Source organism: Calypte anna, chromosome 1 (genome assembly GCF_003957555.1).
Source record: "Calypte anna isolate BGI_N300 chromosome 1, bCalAnn1_v1.p, whole genome shotgun sequence".
Taxonomy (NCBI): Eukaryota; Metazoa; Chordata; class Aves; order Apodiformes; family Trochilidae; genus Calypte; species Calypte anna.
Window position 1 is genome coordinate 90619665 of NC_044244.1, and position 17075 is coordinate 90636739.

At 40.8% G+C, this 17075-nt stretch overlaps 1 protein-coding gene across 1 annotated transcript in view; it reads right to left on the bottom strand.

Annotated features, from left to right (window-relative positions):
• The window catches only part of PLXNC1 (plexin C1), a 70953-nt gene that overhangs the window by 33140 nt on the left and 20738 nt on the right, over nucleotides 1–17075 (bottom strand). Inside the window, exons 6-14 of the mRNA XM_030463620.1 lie at nucleotides 16283–16427; nucleotides 12981–13050; nucleotides 11551–11626; nucleotides 11378–11431; nucleotides 6788–6927; nucleotides 5510–5689; nucleotides 4141–4228; nucleotides 3039–3245; nucleotides 2741–2932 (exon numbers count right to left, since the gene is read on the bottom strand). Coding sequence (XP_030319480.1) covers nucleotides 2741–2932; nucleotides 3039–3245; nucleotides 4141–4228; nucleotides 5510–5689; nucleotides 6788–6927; nucleotides 11378–11431; nucleotides 11551–11626; nucleotides 12981–13050; nucleotides 16283–16427 — 1152 coding nt within the window. The remainder of the gene's footprint in view (nucleotides 1–2740; nucleotides 2933–3038; nucleotides 3246–4140; nucleotides 4229–5509; nucleotides 5690–6787; nucleotides 6928–11377; nucleotides 11432–11550; nucleotides 11627–12980; nucleotides 13051–16282; nucleotides 16428–17075) is intronic.

Sequence of the window (17075 nt, forward strand, 5' to 3'; positions counted from 1 at the left end):
GGATCTCAAAGAGGGCTGTGAAAGCACATAAATAAAGGGTAGCTGAGACTATAAACAGACCAGAAGCAAAAATACTCTTTGACACAAAAAAAGAATTCCACCAAGTGCCAGGGGTAGAAATGAGCCTGAGATAATTGAAAAGGAGAGTTGGATTGAAATTATTTTGAGCTACAGCAGGGAGGAAGAGATCTGGTGATTTCAATCACTGGTTTGTCACAGGAGGCGAGCAGCCAGGGCAGCTGGACACTGCCAACTAGACAGTCACATCACAGCTACATGGACATGAACAAGCAAAGAAACCCCACAGGGCTGGAAGGACACTGCCTTCGTATTTCTGGGGCCTTGAAACACAGAAGAAAAAGCAGACCTATTTCCTCCATCAAATGTATTTTTTTCCTCAGTTGTTTATCTGCTTTCACAGTTCCTATGCAAAGTACTTTTGGCCTGAGCATTTCTAGGATCCTATCTGCCTTTCCAAAGGCTGAAATGCATTGGTGGCTAAATACAGTAATCATCCTGTGTCTAATACACCTGACTTTCTCCACTTGCCATGTCCAACCAAAGTATTCCTAAAGCAGAAATTCCTGTTACTCATCCCTGCTTATTGAAAACTGAGGTAAAGCATTCATTTAATTTTCTGTTCAAACTTAGATCATCGTTAATCTTCACCATAACTTTCCTACTTAGTGGCTCCATTTCTTTCCATATCTTTTATTTGTCTTGCTTATGAATTAATGGACTAAATAAGGTAACCTGGAATTCACTCTATTCCTATTCCTAAATTAAGTTCATTCTTTCTGCATGACATTATAAACCTCCTCTGGACTGGTAATGCCTGCAAGCTTTATATCATCAGCAAATGTTATTAGTACATGCCTTATTTTTTTTTCCCAAGTCATTAGTGATATTAAATGGTATCTCTATGAAAATCAGCATTGCCCAGAGTCAGCTCCCTACACACAGCATCTAGTTTTTCTAAACCCTAGTGTCTTCATAATCATCATGTTAAATAGTTTACTGAATGACTTCCAGGTACATGTGATCTACTGTTTTTTGCTGTTGAGGAAATCACTCGTCTTACCAAATAAAGATACCTAGCATAATATGCTTTTATTAAAAAGAAGTTGACAATTATCCCATTTTCCATTTCCCTCCAGGTCTTTCATGAGTGTCTCATCCAAAATTCTTTGTAAAGCTCTACACAGAGCTAGGATCAAATCAGCAAGCCTCCATTTACCTAAGGGTTTTTTTCCATTTCTCATTTTTATTTTAAATAATGGGTTTATGTTTGCTGCTCTCCAGTCATACAGTGGTCTCCTGACTCTATAGTTTTATTTAAAATCTTTCCTACTAAGCCTACAATGTCATTTGCCAGTTCTTTTTCAGTGCTGTGATGGGAATGATCCTGTTCAGGCTGTCTTGAGGCCCTTGATCTACCTGAATCTTGCTTCTGTCACAAGATTGTCATTTTCAGTCTCCATTCAGACTGATGATCCTGCCTTTGACTCTACACTCAATATCCTCTTTCCTCCTGTAAACTAAGGCAAGAAATACATTTATTCTTGGGCCATACCTATCTTTAAGACCCAGCTTATTCTTTTTCTCAGAGTGGCCTTACTTCTTCTATGACGATTTATTTGTAAGACCACATGATGATATTTAAAGCACCAGAAGTGAAATGTTACACTATCACTATTGCATTTGACTTGCCTTAGTGAAATGGTGACCTTTGTCTGACAGTCACTCCTATGAAGCTTGCAGGATGAACATGTGATATTGCAAGGCAATGTTAATATATAACTACAACAGCAATCTCAGAAAGGCTTTTCCATGCCTTAACTGGATCAGACCCCAGTATCCACAGATGGGGGATCAGTTAACAGTGATATGAAATTGAAAATAGCTTCGTTAATCTTTACTACAAAGCCATATGCCTTGAAGTCAATAGAGTTATTTCAGTTTTATACTATCATACACTGCAATAAGAGTCTGGCATCATTTTTCTCCCTTATAAATGGCGATGATTTAATTTTAAAAAAATTCGCATCTTCCTCTTATTCATGGAGTGAATGCCTTAAGCTGCCATTTAGCTTTGACAGCCATGCTAATGTTCTTATATCTGGTCCAGGATTTTTGCCATATGTTCATAGCATTTTGGCCTCCTTCATAATATTTTGGTGCACACTGAATTTCACCCCCTTTTTCATCCAGAAGTGACATTACCAAGACTGTTCTGTATCAGTAGTGATCCCTACGCACAGTTCAAGATCCTTATCTACTTTATGTAAGTGGAAAAAAGTGAATGGGAGGACACAACCTGTTTCCTTATGGCCATGCTGAGGCAGCAGACTGCTTGAAGATTTAAGATTAGGGGCTTTCCTGTAGAGCCAACAGTGCTTTATCAGAGACGTCTGTGCTGCAGCCAGAGGTCTGACAAACTCTGCTCTCCTGGAGTTCAGCAGCAATGAGCTCAGCTTGGGCTGCAAAGCACACCCCTGGCACTACAGCAGTAACCAGACAGTAAATGAACTCAGTACTGTTAGTGGTACCTGAGCTAGGCAGCCATGCTTAGATGTGAGGAAGATAACCGGACTAGCAAGTAGCAGGAGAACAAAAAAAATGCATCCACTTCCTCCCTCTATAAGGACTATTCAGGATCAGAGCATTAGTGCTACATTTTACTGAATTTGCATAAACATTCAAGCATTGTTAAATTGCAAGAAAAGGCCATTCTACTTACAAAAACTTTCACTGTGGAAAAATCAATCTTGTCTGTCCCTTCCCTTTTGTACTTGCACAGTATGGTGCTACGATCTGGTTTTTTGGTAATGTTTTGGACACTGAACCATATTTTTTTGGTCTGTGCACCATTCATATACGACAGGTAAACTTCCACTTCAGTTTTAGAAATATTCAAGTTGTCATTTTCTTTCTAGAGGGGAGAAAATTGAAGTTAATAAGCAGTCACTAAACACAGTAAGAAATAAAATGATCCAGAGCAACTATTTTAAATTACAAATTATTACTTTCAGACTTACATATATTTTTAATTCCAGATCAGGATCCAACTCAGTATGTAGCTGATAGTTAATGAAGACTGGGTCAGGGTGATAGTGTAATTTGACACATGGTATAAAGGTAGTTTCCACTTTCAACATCATATCTACAACTTTACCCTCTGTTGCATGGCCTAGGCTTGGAGTTAAGTAATGATACTGAGATTCATTTCCAGGACACCTAGAGACCTATAAATGCAATGGCAAAGCTGTAGCAGTCATTACATTCATAACAGTGGGTACAATTACAAACAGAGGCACTCAAAATCATTTTAACATTTTCGACTTCACACAGGTATCTGCTAAACCTCTTCTCTGTGATCAGGGCTGCATGCAGAGCACCTGGGAAAGTTTCTGTGTTGAGCCTGTGTCTCCCTTCAGGCACATTTATCACACACTCTGCATGCTGCTTTAAGGCTGATTGCACACTGCTAATGCAGCTATTTCCTGCAGTGAGACAGGAATAGTGACAGTGATTTCTCCTTCCTTCCTCTCAATGCAGGTGACAAGATCAGGACGAGCTCTCCTCCCAGCACCCCTGGGCATTGGCTCTCCCCAGCTTAACTCCTGATAGAGGGGAGTTGCTACAGTCACCCCACTGGTTATGCCATGGGGTAGTCATGCTGGTTTCTGGTCTCAGTGTGCTATAAGCCCAGGCTGTAACAGGGTGCCCACCTCCTTGCAGCCTCAGAGGAAGGGTTTCATCCCAAAATCGGCTCCAATCTTCCCCTCACCTCACAGTGGCACCATTTTGGTTCTCAATACAAAGCCAGAATAAGTACATCACCCACTCCTTCAACAGACCCATACAGGGAAGCTGGGAAGGATGAATTTGGAGCAAGCCTCTACAGCCTAGAAAAAAGGCTCAGGAATTATGCAGGAGAGGAGCTTATATGTATCCATGATCCTGTATTGAGAATGTGTGCAACTATAATCCTACAAGTGGTCGTATTTATTTCAGTAATGTGACTGATGTGTGCCTACAAGCGTTTGAAAAATACTGAGATCCCCTTGAAACCTTAGGAATAAAGCCTAATCCCTTAAGATACCTTTATTTGTTATTGTAAAGGAGGTTAAAACTTACGGTAAGGTTTGATCTCTGGTCATCTGAAATAATCACACTGTCCACCACATTAAAATTTCTACCAATCGTAGTAATTTTGCGACCACCACTGTAAAAAAAAGGGGGGAGAGGGAGGTTAATATTATCTGTTTTGTCACAGGTAAGTCCTGTGCTATGGACTGTTCAGCTGTAAATAAACTACTCATGCACATCTGGCTTTGGCAGTAGCGAATGTAATAAAGCCAAACTACAGGACAAGATAATTTGAGTTATACATTCTTCCTTTCTTTCCTCATAATGGAACGGTAAATGCTTTTGCTACTGCAAAACCAAATGACTTGAAAGCATACACATGCATACTTCTTTTCAGGGCCCCTCCACCTTGTTTTCTAATTCATGCAGCCAGGGGACTAGACTGTGATTTAATATTCTGTCCTGAAGAAAAAGCATCACAGTATTTCACTGGCCCAGAGTAGTCCCTGTGCTGCCTCTGCTTAATTCTTGCCTTCTTCAGGACGAACCAATGGTGCAAGGCACCTCCCAGGAAACATTCTCAGCAGTGTTCAGACCATCTGTCTCAGCACACACAATGGTGCTTGTGTCTGAGGGCTCTGGCTCACAATCTCTGCTGAACACAGTTGGAGTGGTTTAAGGTATTATTAATTTCCAGCTGCCTGAGCAGCCCCTCACCTGGAGATGAGCTGCTAGCTGCTGCAGCTGCCAGCCCAACTTATTACCTCAAATTCACACTTGCCAGTGCTTGATGCCAAGATATCAGATTAAGAATGTGAAAGTAGGTAAAAATTGTGCAGGCAGAGGGGCAGGTGGAAAGCTGTGCCTGAGAACATCTTAAAACCATCCTGTAAGTCTTTCCACTGGAGCTGTGAGTCTCCTGTAGAACACAGCAGAGGCTGGAAAAGGGATCTTTTGGCTTTAGGCAACTTGGTCCTAGAGCAAGCCTGCATGCATCACTGCAGTGGTGATTATTTTCACCTAATTTCCAGTTCACTCATACTTTATACTGTTTCAGAGGCAGAGGTTATATTAGCAACAAAAAATCAGAGTTAACTGGAGTTAGAATTCATGTGTGCTACTCATATTTTGGATTAGTAGGAAGAGGCTTTTTGACTTCTACAAAATGAGACTTGGGGTGGGCAGGAAGGAGTTTAGAGAACATTGCAGAACACAGAAGCCCTCTTGCAGATTTCATGACCATATCTGCCTGTTAAGTGTTAAATCAGTTCACTGGCAAAAGTTCATTCTCCACAACAGGTTATGGCAGTCATTCAAGTTTACATCAGCTGCAAGCCTGGTCAGGGAAGAAGGCTCGTATTGGTTCAGTGGAATTACATTTAATAAATAAATAAAAAGCACAGAAAGACAACTTTACCTGATCCAGGAGGTATTTGGAGTGATTCCTAAGCATGATGGTGGTGAAACATAATGCAGGGTCACTGGTGGTGAACATTTTTTCCCATTAGCCTGTATACATATACTTTTGGCCTCTTTACGTGTTGGTGGGAGAGCAAATGTCATTTGTGTATCGTTTAGCACATTTCTAACTTTAATGCTGGGAAAGAAAGAAAAGAGTCAGAAACACAGGTGTCACTATGCCACTCATTGGTATTACTACAAGGAGCATATAGCCTAAAGCAAAGGATGACAAGAGAAGAGAATGAATCTCTCTGAGCTGCCAGATGGAAGTGGAAAGAGAGGGCAGGGAGTTGAAAAGACAAAGTAGGGCATCTTTTGAATGAAGCTGCTATGTGTCACATTAATCACAGGAGAAGGTACGGGTCTTATGGCCTTGGGATGAGGGCATGTAATGCAATGTGTGATCTTGCTGTGTAAACTGTGTGCTTTGCTGTGTACTTTTTGGTGATATCAACACATTAGCTAGTCAAGAATAAGAGTCTTCAGATTCCTTTTCTTCCTTCTTTTTCTCTCTCTCTACCCCTTCCTTTCACCCTTGCTATCACTTCTTCCCTTTTCTCCTTCCTCTTTGTCTCTACTTCCTCTCTCTGCCTCCTTTCTGTCCTTCCCTCCTTTCCCTCTCTCCACCCTTATCGCCTTTTTTTTTTCCTGTGGTCCCTAAGAAATTAATGGTTAGACTAAAAATTGAACTGTGCCATATGAATAGGTTTTCAAGTGCTAGCTGTGTAAAATGGGCTTGGTAATCACAGGCAGCGTTGCAGCTGCACCTGAAAATGACTGATTCAAAATAAGATAGCCTAATTATCTAGGGGGTTGCACTGTGCAATCATCAGCAGAGAAAAGTACATGCTGTTGCAAGAGATATTCCCTTCCCTGGCATGGTGTCTGCTTTCACAAGCAGAATCCTGGAATTTATGGAGGATATTTTGAGGCAGATGAGAGGCAAACAAAAGCTGAGGCTTTCCTGCGACCTAACTTTTTGTGTACTGCTGCCCTAACTACTGCTGAGAGCTGCCCACCTACCCTCCCATCCCTTGTATTGTACCCAAATAACATTAATTTCCATCCTTCAGCAATTTTAAGTGTAAGTATAGCAGCACAGAGCATCCTCACTACAACTCTCTGATGAGGAGAGGTCCATGACAACTGTTCTCACAACTCTGTTGCTAGGGCAAAATGGGCATAATTTTCACCATGCAAAGTAAATACCATAATTTTTCAGAGCTTAACTCACATGTCTGGTTTACAGCCCGTCATTCCAGTCAGTATCAGTTTTATGCCTGATGCACGTGTAAAGTTTTCTCCTTTGACTGTTATTTCACTTTTGCCTAATGTAGAAATCCACAAAGGTTCAATGGAATGAATGCTGATATGCTATCAGAAAACAAAACAGGATGAAATCTGGTTATGAAAAGGCTAGGCAGTTAAGCAATAGCTGCAAAAAACAACCATCACTCAAGAATGTGGGTTTTATGGCACTGGGATACATTTCTCTTATTAATTTCAAATCTTTTAAGCCTGATCCTGGGAAGTACACAGGATCACAACTTCTTTACAACCTATTTTTATGAACTTATTTTATATTTCAATTTATCTCATAACAAATTTGCCCAAAGGAATCACAATCTGGCATAGAGGAAGGTAAGTATGATAAGAACACGGCTTGAAATGATACATGTTGTGTGACCCTTGAAGAACTAAGCAATAACACATGACAAAACCCATGTTGCTGTCACTACAAGAGATCAGAGAAACAAATGAAGGCATCTCTTGTGACCCGAAAAGGGCAAGCAGGGTCAAATCCTAGAATAAAAAGTCAAGAAAGACCCCCAGAATTAGCTTTCCTGGAAAGTATTTTCAAAGTCATACATAAAGCTGAAGGCACAACACAACTGTGAGGATTTTTGGTAGCCTATTTTGGTGCTAAGAAGTTGACAAATCTATTTTCAAGCATTTAAAAATAATCCTGGTTTGTTCTGATGCTGTCACAGTCTTGTAGAAAATTAGGCCAATTTTTAAACTGTGCTTTTATTTGTGTATCCTTATATTTACTTATTCTAACTTGCTAACACTACCGAGCAAGATTTTTTCCCCTGGTGTATTTACTTGATGCATTTGACAGCATCTCATGTTTAATCAGTTTAGCTGCTTCCCCAGTTTTATAATCACACAGACGGCTTCCTCTGTGTGTATCTTTCAGACAGCAAACTGAAAACATTAAAAAAAAAAAACCACAGGAAAATACGCATGTGAAACCACAAACTGTTTGGGACATTCTCAGGCAAATAATTTCTAGCTTTCTTTTAGACTGCCTGTAAAAGGAGTTTGCAGTGAATTTTTGGAGTGCTGCCATTATCTTGATTTCTGCTGTTCACCTGTGGACACATTCACTGAGCAGCTCAACCTTTTTACCCTGAGAAGGGCACTGGTGCAAAACCTGTAGAAAAGTCCTTCCCATGGGTTTTTTCTCCCCCCACTCATCTCATCCTGTACCCACCCAAAGCAAAACCAAGCTTTCAGGTTGGTGGTCTGAGGGGACCCCTGGGGTGACACCCCCATCCACTGCAAACACAGCTTTTGCCCATTTCAGAAAGGTCCCTGGCACCTTGTCCCCATGTGCTACCATGGCCTGCTGAACACTGCAACACTCTGGAGCAAATGTGAGACCTGTCACAACTGATGGAAAGCTGCAACTTCTGTCTTCAGAATGGTCCAGAGAGTGCAAAGGCTGGGGCCAGAGGGCCTGGAAAAGGGCCTCCAAGATGACCTCTGGTATGGATAATGGAAGAAGACAAAGGGATCAGTTTAACCCTTGTTATGTGAGCAGGACAACCAAGATAGATATCTGAGAGATTAAAGCCAGCAAAGCACCAGTACTTTTCTCCACTCACACCCCATCTCTCTGCTTGCACCCAGCCTCCAGCACACCAAGGACAGTCGATATCCTTACACAAATCCAGAGGCCAAACACTACATAAAGGATTAAAACACTGCTCCAGGCTCTTAGTGGTAACCAGCAGGGAGCTGGGAAACACAGGAATAGCACAGCATCACACAAACACACAGAGATCCCCCAGAGCTGCATCAGGGTGCTGAGCCCCCATGAGGGAGTCACCAGGCACCCCCTGCCCAGAGGTACCCCTCGTGCTGGTCTCTGCCAGGCACTGCACACCACAGGGTACCTGAGCCTTGTTTCTGCTCTTAAACCAGGAAGAAATGTCATCTAAGATTGGTTTATTGTGGAAGTTTCAGCTTCCCTTGAAATTATGCCTTCCCTGTGGCTACCTGACATGGGCTCCCTCGCGAGGTCCTGCCTTGGGCTCCTGGCATCAGTGCAGTCACCCACAGCACTGAGGCAGGCTGACCTCAGCTACTCAAGAGGCTTCTTCCTGGCTGGACCACCATGGTCCATGACGCTTCCCTCAGCAACAAAAGAAAGTGGGAATTTCCTCACTGACTGCAGGAGGAACAGAACATCCTTGCTGGAGTCTGTGGTGCTCGTTTCCCCAGCACCAGAGAGCTGCTGAGACCTTCCTGTCACTGTGTGGCAGGGGAGAAGATGCCTGGCAGCAAGAGGGAAGGCAGACAGCAGAGAAGCAGTAGGATATTTATAAAAATCACTAGTTGTGAGGCATGTGATGAAAGCAGCGTAAATACAGAGAGAGATAGACACGAAGCTTGTTGCAGGTCCTCAGGTAATGTAAATCAGCACAGCCCTGTCAACTTCAATGGAGCTCCACATTTCCAAGCTGCAGCTCCCCATCCCCTGGACAGACTGACACTTCCCCGGAGCTGTGTAAACAGCAGCAGCCACATCCTCAGAGCTGTGGTGAGCATGGCTGCATGTCTCAGCCAGATAGATAGCTGGCAGCAGCCCAGGTTAAGCAGCCTGGGGGACTCAGCCTCCTCCACCCCAGAGAGCTTGTCCCCACTCCAGCACAGCCTGAGGTGATGCGAAGAACTGGATCAGGGCACTGGCCCGAAGAAAAAAAAAAAAAAGCAACCAAAAAACCCACCAAAAACTAGCCAAAAGAAAAGTTATTGCCAGCCAAATCAGCTCCCCAGCCAAGCCTACTTGTACAACCACTCCAAGTGCTGCTCTGGCACAGGGAGGGGGAAGATGCATGCATGGAAACCAGCAGCTGGAGTCAGGAGGAGGGCTGGGGTTGCCACAGAAGGAAAGTGTATTAATCTGCATGCTCGGCTGGGGTTGTGAGAAAATACAAATCCTTTTTCTCAGCTCTCCAGTAGGTTCTCCTTAAAACACCAGCAGTCAAAGGAGAGCAGGATTTCAAATGCAATTTCAAGCCCTCTGAATGGATCAATCACTTCTAAATAAACATCTGCCTTTGGACTGCCTCTAGTGCTTTCACTGCCTTGTCCATCACTGTCTTTTCAAGATAAGGCGTGTGGAAGAAAGCCATCTCCCAGGCAATTCCAACTATTTACCAATGTCAAATTAATGCACTTGGAAGCAGAGCAAAGAAGAATTTCCACTGTTCTTTCACCAGCCATAATGCTTTATATGCAGACCAAATCCAGAATATTAACACTGAGAAGCTAAAGTATTACAATCCCACTCATCTTGGTGAAAAACAAAATAGATTTTGTTATTTTGTTTAAGAAACCTCAGCTGAACAGATGAATCCAAGAGGTAATTCCTGTCTTCACAGGTAAAAGTTTGTGTAGTTCTAACAAAACATTTAGAGATAAGATCACAGTTGCTATTTATGCTAACCATGTTATCACCCACAGAAAAGCAGAAATCAAAAAGTGTAGGCAGCAAATCTCTATGTACTTACTCATCAGTCAAATTTCTCTTCATTACTCATTTCATTCCTAACACCTGCATGTCATAAGCAACTACTAATGACAAGATCAGTCAGTTTTAGGAAAAAATAAAACAATTCTGGCACCAGAAAGAATGAAGGGATAGCCCTGTGGTTTAAGGGCTTGCCTATGGGGCAAATTGTATAGAATGGAAGCTCAAAAATGGTCTATATGATTTCAACAGAGAATTCAACAGCCAGATTCAGAAGGCACTTTGGCACCAGTGACATTCCTTCCTTTCCAGTGACCCAGCTTGAGCAGGGTGGATGGAGATTAACTCTATATCCAGTTTCATCTTACAGCCTGGAAGCAAGGAAAAGTTTTCAGGAAGTGTGAGCCAAGGATTTACTAACATGTAGGGATTTTAGTTCCTGCATGAATCCTCTAGCCACTTGTCTGTCATGCAGAAATTGGGTGGCACAACCTCCCCCTCCTTGTGCTCCTCTGGAATCTATGTTTCAAGAGAAGCTATGATCTGGCTGCATAAAATGAGGAAGAGTTTTGAGACTCTGAAACCTAGTTTGCCAGACTTGTCTGTGCAGCAGAACCCAAATATGCATTTAAGTCTAGGTAAGAGATTAAGTCTGAGACGTTCTCCTCTGTTTTGCTTTTTTGTTGTTGTTGTTTTTCAGCTTACACATCCCAGCTGTCAGCATGCCAGCTCCTGCGGATTGCCTAAATACAGCATACAAGGACTCTGGCACTTTAAGCAGTACTATAAAATCTGCATCTAGAGGTAGGCACATGACTGTTAGGGTGTTCACTGCCTCAGCGCCTGAATATGAAATGCAAATCTTTGTCTGTACCTTTAAGCAACAACACAGCACTAGGAAAAAATAGTATCAATCCAAGTTCTGCATTGCCCTTCTATGTAAACAACTGATGGCCTACCCATCCATATCTCCATTCGTCCTACAACGTTTCTTCATTTTACACAAATTTCTCCCCCAGCCCACAGAACCCAAACAATGCTGATCTTCAAATGCTAACTAACCTCTGTTTCCTGCGCAGTGGTGATCTCCTTGGAAGCAGCTGCATTGCAATTATCCTGAAAAATATCAGCATTTCTCCATGTCAGGACAAGGAAGAGACAGATTGCTGTTCACGATATATAACATACAAGGAGAAGGCATCATGGGGGATTCATCCCTCCCCAACAAACTTCACCTGGCAGGTGGTGGCAGGAGAGACACGTGTCCTTTTACAGCTGGCACACTCGCCCTTGTGTATACACAGTGAGCAGCTGGTAACACAGAAAACAGAGTTTTTGTAAGACATGAGGACTCAATCTAGATTCAGCCATGAATGTGAAAATTTCAAGTGACAGGAAAAAGGAGAACAACCCAGGAGAACAACCTGGCAAACATGTAATGAAATGTGTAAACACATTACCTGTGTTTACCCTCGAAGCCTATTGTTCTGTTGTGCTTATTCTGAGGAGAAATTTAGTATGAAATACAATCTGTGCTGAGACACTGGGAGTCATAAATTTCTAAAAAGCATGAAGCAAACAGAACACTTCAGGTTTCATTCTGATGTGGTTTTCTCCAGTTCATAAGTCACCAGATAGTGCTTTTTAAACAGAAAAAGGCAGAAAACCATCACTGATTCTTTCACAGCTTGCCTGAACTTCTGTTTTATGTGTAGTGCTAGCAAGCATTACTATCTTGCTATTGCTTTCCCCTACCAAAAAATAAGCCTGTTGGAGTTTGTCCCAATCTTGCTTTGCAATGTATCCATCAGCATGGAGGAGAGCCAAGAGCAGCACATGCATGCTGAGAAATGCTCTGATTTAGAGAAGGACACCTCCCTCTATGTGTTACTCCAGGTACAGGGAAGTGATATGCTACTTCTCAAAAAGCAGGAGCTCAATTTCATCCCAGCCACCTATGGATTGGCCTCTTTGAATAGGGGAGGTTCATTCTGAATGGGAACACTGTAGTTACGTACAGCACGTTAGCCAGATCTTTCCAAGTTTTAAGAACCACATACCAAAAAGGGTTAGGTTATGGGCACAATTGCTTTCCACTGTGAGCTCTCAACAAAGACTGTGGCTCAGAAAAATAATGTGTCCAGAACAATAAGTACTCATTACTCCTATTAGCAGATTAATGTTAATTTCTGGTTTATTTGCATTCAAGTTACCCATGGATCACGTTTAAATTGCATCCAGCCCAACTACACTAAAAAGCAACTTCATAAAGTAACTTGACAAAATCTCTTAACTCTTCTAATCTAGGTCTTATCCCAAGTACCAGGGGCCCACCTTTTTCACAAAGACATAATGTAATTTTAAAGTCATTGTGTCATCCCTTATTGTCTCTTCATGCACTTGTCATGAATTCAGTCATTGCAATGACTCTCCCACAGGTAGCTGCCAGGATCCCATTAAATAAAAGTTATCAGAAAAAAAATAGCTTTCTAAGGACAATAAAAAATGAAGAGAAGGAGAAAATGAGACAATAAAAGGCACCTGACTATTTTTAGTGAATGTGTTTCCTTAATAAATAAAACCCAAGAATGATAATACTTCAGTCCCCCTCCCTGCACACACACATAAGCCCCTCAATAAACTTCAGGAGGAACCAAGGTCTTACTTTTTCAACTGAAATGTTTGTGTGATATTCCAAGAGCTTGAGGACAGCGATGCTTCGAGAATGAGACAATCTGGAAAAACGTGACTGTTAGATATACGCTGGATATTACAAGAAATAACTGAAAAAAATAACTGAGATGAAAGCTCATGTTTCTTCAGCTGTTTCGTACATCATTTACACCTTCTCATAGATTCACTCACACTTCTGACAAATAAAATAGTCAAAAGATTTTGTTCTTCCATTGCACCCTTCAGCTGAGTTATTGCAAGACTTTGTACATACTCATTTGTTAAGTTTGATGCTGCCAGTGTATGACATACAAAAGTAATATTACTGTCAGGATACAGATAAGGATATGCTACTGTGGATCAGGGATTTAAGATCATCCCCTGAAGAGCACACAGTGGTAATGCTGTGGCACAGCCAGACCCTGAATTCAACCCTTGTAACACAACAGACTGTTCTGATGTGAGAGACCCCAACATACCCTTACTCCTCTCTCTTTCTGTCTCAGACACTTGGTTTCAGAGTCTTCTTTTGTAATCTATGCAGTAGCAATTTTCATCCTATTTAAATCTTTTATGATTGCATGAGTCAATTTGCCATTATTTCAGCTAGCAATTACTATACCGACAATTCACTGGCAGCTGTGGAATGAAAGAGTATCTTCTCCCATGAGCAGAATACCACATCGAAAAGTAGAGTTAGATATATACCACTTAAGCCATCGTCCCTTTCATCTGTGTGCCTGCAGATGTATATGTCTGTGAAATGAATGACTTCTGAGATCAAATGAAACACATGTGTGCAGACTTTTCTGGCTCCTCTATGCTAGGAAGGAGATGGCTTTTTAATGCAGGAAAGCTTCAGAGATTTAAAGGATACCCACCTTGCAAAGGTAGAGAAAGTGTTGTCTTTATCACAGGCTAGGTTGTTCATATGAAAACCAGCTTTGGCTACATCTACATCCCTAAATCAGAAGTATCTCCTAGCTTCACACGTCAGTGTGACACATGGGTGCTCACTGCAAAGGTCACCCACACTGCTTGTCAGATGTGCTTAAACACCTTACTAAACGGGTAGCGTAGAGGCTGATCTTTAAAAGTGTTGTAATGCTTGAAGATGAGGATGAGCACACACAGACATTGTAAAATCCTTCTCCAAGCACCTATTTGCAATATGTGAGCAACTTAAAAGCAGTATTTTACAAGGGGTAGTAAGTAAAAATAAGGAATTTATCTTCTTCTGGAAGAGCTTGTCTTCTAAGATTGTATACATAACACTGTCAAATATAGCTTCTTGATTTTGTCTGTGTTGAAATTAATGGAACCTATTATTTTCTGTATAGCCTGGATTGACCTTTGAAAACACAAACTGCACTGAGTAGAAGGTACTATTGTCAGTTGTTTTTTCCCCAGAAATAGTACCTGAAGGAGTTTTGCAAGAGCATCTCCTCATGAAACAGAGATCACTTTACATAGAGGTACCATAGTCAGCATAATTTCCACACTTGCATTATATACTAATATTTCTCATATCATAGGAGCATGTGAATGGCAGTAATCCTGGAAGGCACAAGCTAAACTCACAGACTTCTAGTAACACTGTCACAGGGCTCACCTTTTGCACAAAGCCCAGGCAAGGCAAGCTAGATTCCATAACACTATACTCAGAAAATCCTATACTAATAGACTAAGAGAAAGCTTTAGTCTAAGAAGACAGAGAACCAGAACTATGTACAACATAATTGTAAGAAAACATGGCTTTTGAGACTGGGTCAATCAAGGAAATTATTTTCTTCTCTAATGCATTTGGCCCTCTTGAAATTCCACTGATCATATTTGTTAAAGACAGTTTAACAGACCAGAACACACATGGGTATAACCATAGTTGTCACCTGCTGCTGACAAAGTCTTGTCTCAATTCCCAAATCAATATATTGGACAGGAACTCAACACATAACACTTGTATGATGACAAAGGAGCATTTTGCATACAATGGCCATAGGATTAGCTCCTGAGATCCCAAAATTCCAAAGAAACCTTTTCAGGGGCAAGGGTCCCTGAGAGAAAGAGAGCTCTTTGCAGCACTGACTCTTCAGAAAAACAAGCCATTGTAAGTTCTGGTTAGCATTTCATTCCTCTTTCTATACAAAGGTATTACAATGAGAATCACATTACATGTCTTTCAGGCTACACTATCTAGGAAAAGGTAAAGGCAGGTGTTTATCTGAATTTTGTTTCCTCTTCAAGTCACTTAAGAGCACATGGTATCCTTGAGGTTGATACATTTATCCCTCAGCTTAGATAAAAATTCTCTTATATTCTGACATAAGCTACTTAAAAAACGTACAAGGTCAACCTGTATTAAAAAAGCTTTGTGCTTCTACACAGACTCTTGAAGCAATGCAAGGGGGGAAATTTTCTTTTGGTCATCAGATCAGACTGTGAAGGATTAGCATCTGGTCTTTTTGAGACCAAAGCCTAGAGAATAGCTCAAAAGCCTTGACACTAATTTACCACCTCATTGTAAGACCTGCTGTTGCCCATAAGATGCACAAAACAGATCATATGCATCATGTGTCTAATACAAATGGCTCAGGTCTCCAATTCTGAGAACTACTGGTGAGCAAAGTAATATAAGAATTACTGCAAAGTGATTCAACCAATAATTCAGAAAGACAAATGAAATCAAGTAAAACACAAAATGTTGTACCAGTCAAACTGCCCCTAAACCTTGTATTTTTCTGCTAATCCACTACAATGGAAAGTGTCTAAGTTAGGCTGAAATAGTTAATTGAATGTGAAGATTATTTACTCTATAGACATTTGTAGTGATATTCTCATTTCTGCTTGAATAGTTTCTTGCAAAAACAAATTCTGTTTGCAGATGAGAGAGGGGTTAAGATGGGTCACTGGACCAACACTGCTTCCACAGCTGCAGCCAGCTTGATTGTCACTGCAGGTATCTTAAGTATCCTTAGGTAAAAATTAACAACACCATGTCAATATACTCCTAATGCTGAAAGATAGCCTGCTACAGGCTTGAACTGAAGAAGCTGCTTCTAGCCATACATTTACATGCTTTATTACTACTAGAAAGCATTAAATATTAACAAATCTTTAATTATCAAGATAATGTGAGTATACTCAAATCACTTTATAAAACAGTATTTTTTTTCCAAGAGATTTAATAAACAGCATTACCTGTTCTCACAGTATTTGGCCTATATTTATGCTCAGTTCTCCTCAGTAATAAAGAACAATGAATAAGCATTGAATACATCTAATAGTAAAACATACCTTTATCAGTTATCACTGGAGTAGTAAGATTACAGAGACAGGATGAGCTTTGCAGCACTACATTTTCATAAAATATTTCAACAGGTTTTACAATTTTTACCATACAGAAAGTAAGGATTTTGCTTATGCTTGCAGTCACAGCAACCTATAAAACAATAAAAGCAAGAATACAACATGTTTCTTGTAATACTCTTTAAGTCATTATCTTGTCTTTACAGAAAACCACAAACTATGAAATGTACAAAATGAAAATTTTTACAGGGGAAGCAGACAATTCACCAGGTAGTCCCTCCCAAATGATGCAAACATCATGCATTGTTTACTTCCAGAAATTAAATGGAGAGGAACAATCTGGAATAATTTGGGGTTTTAAAACAAGAATTTTGCTGCAACAGTGTTACGTGCTGTTACAGTCCCTTAAAAACAGTCTCACAGAGAGATGACATTTGCATCCATAACCAAAGTGCACTTCATTATGAAACAGAATTTGTCTTATAATGAATTATCCTTTGTTTCTGGCTGAGAGCACTTTGCAGATATGATCACATTAGTGCATTCAATCAGGAAACCAGAAACAATAGCACGCAGATGAAGTGGCCAGTCACAATTCTTGATAATCAAATACTTTAGGCTGTGTGTGCTGTGAACAGACACTGGGTAAATACTAATATCAAACATTTAAAGAAACGTTTTTGTTAGCATATGTATCTCAGCAAATGTTTTATATCTTGTTACAAAGCTCGGAACTTAAATAATGCACTTGATATATAATCAATGGAAATATTAAAGTAGC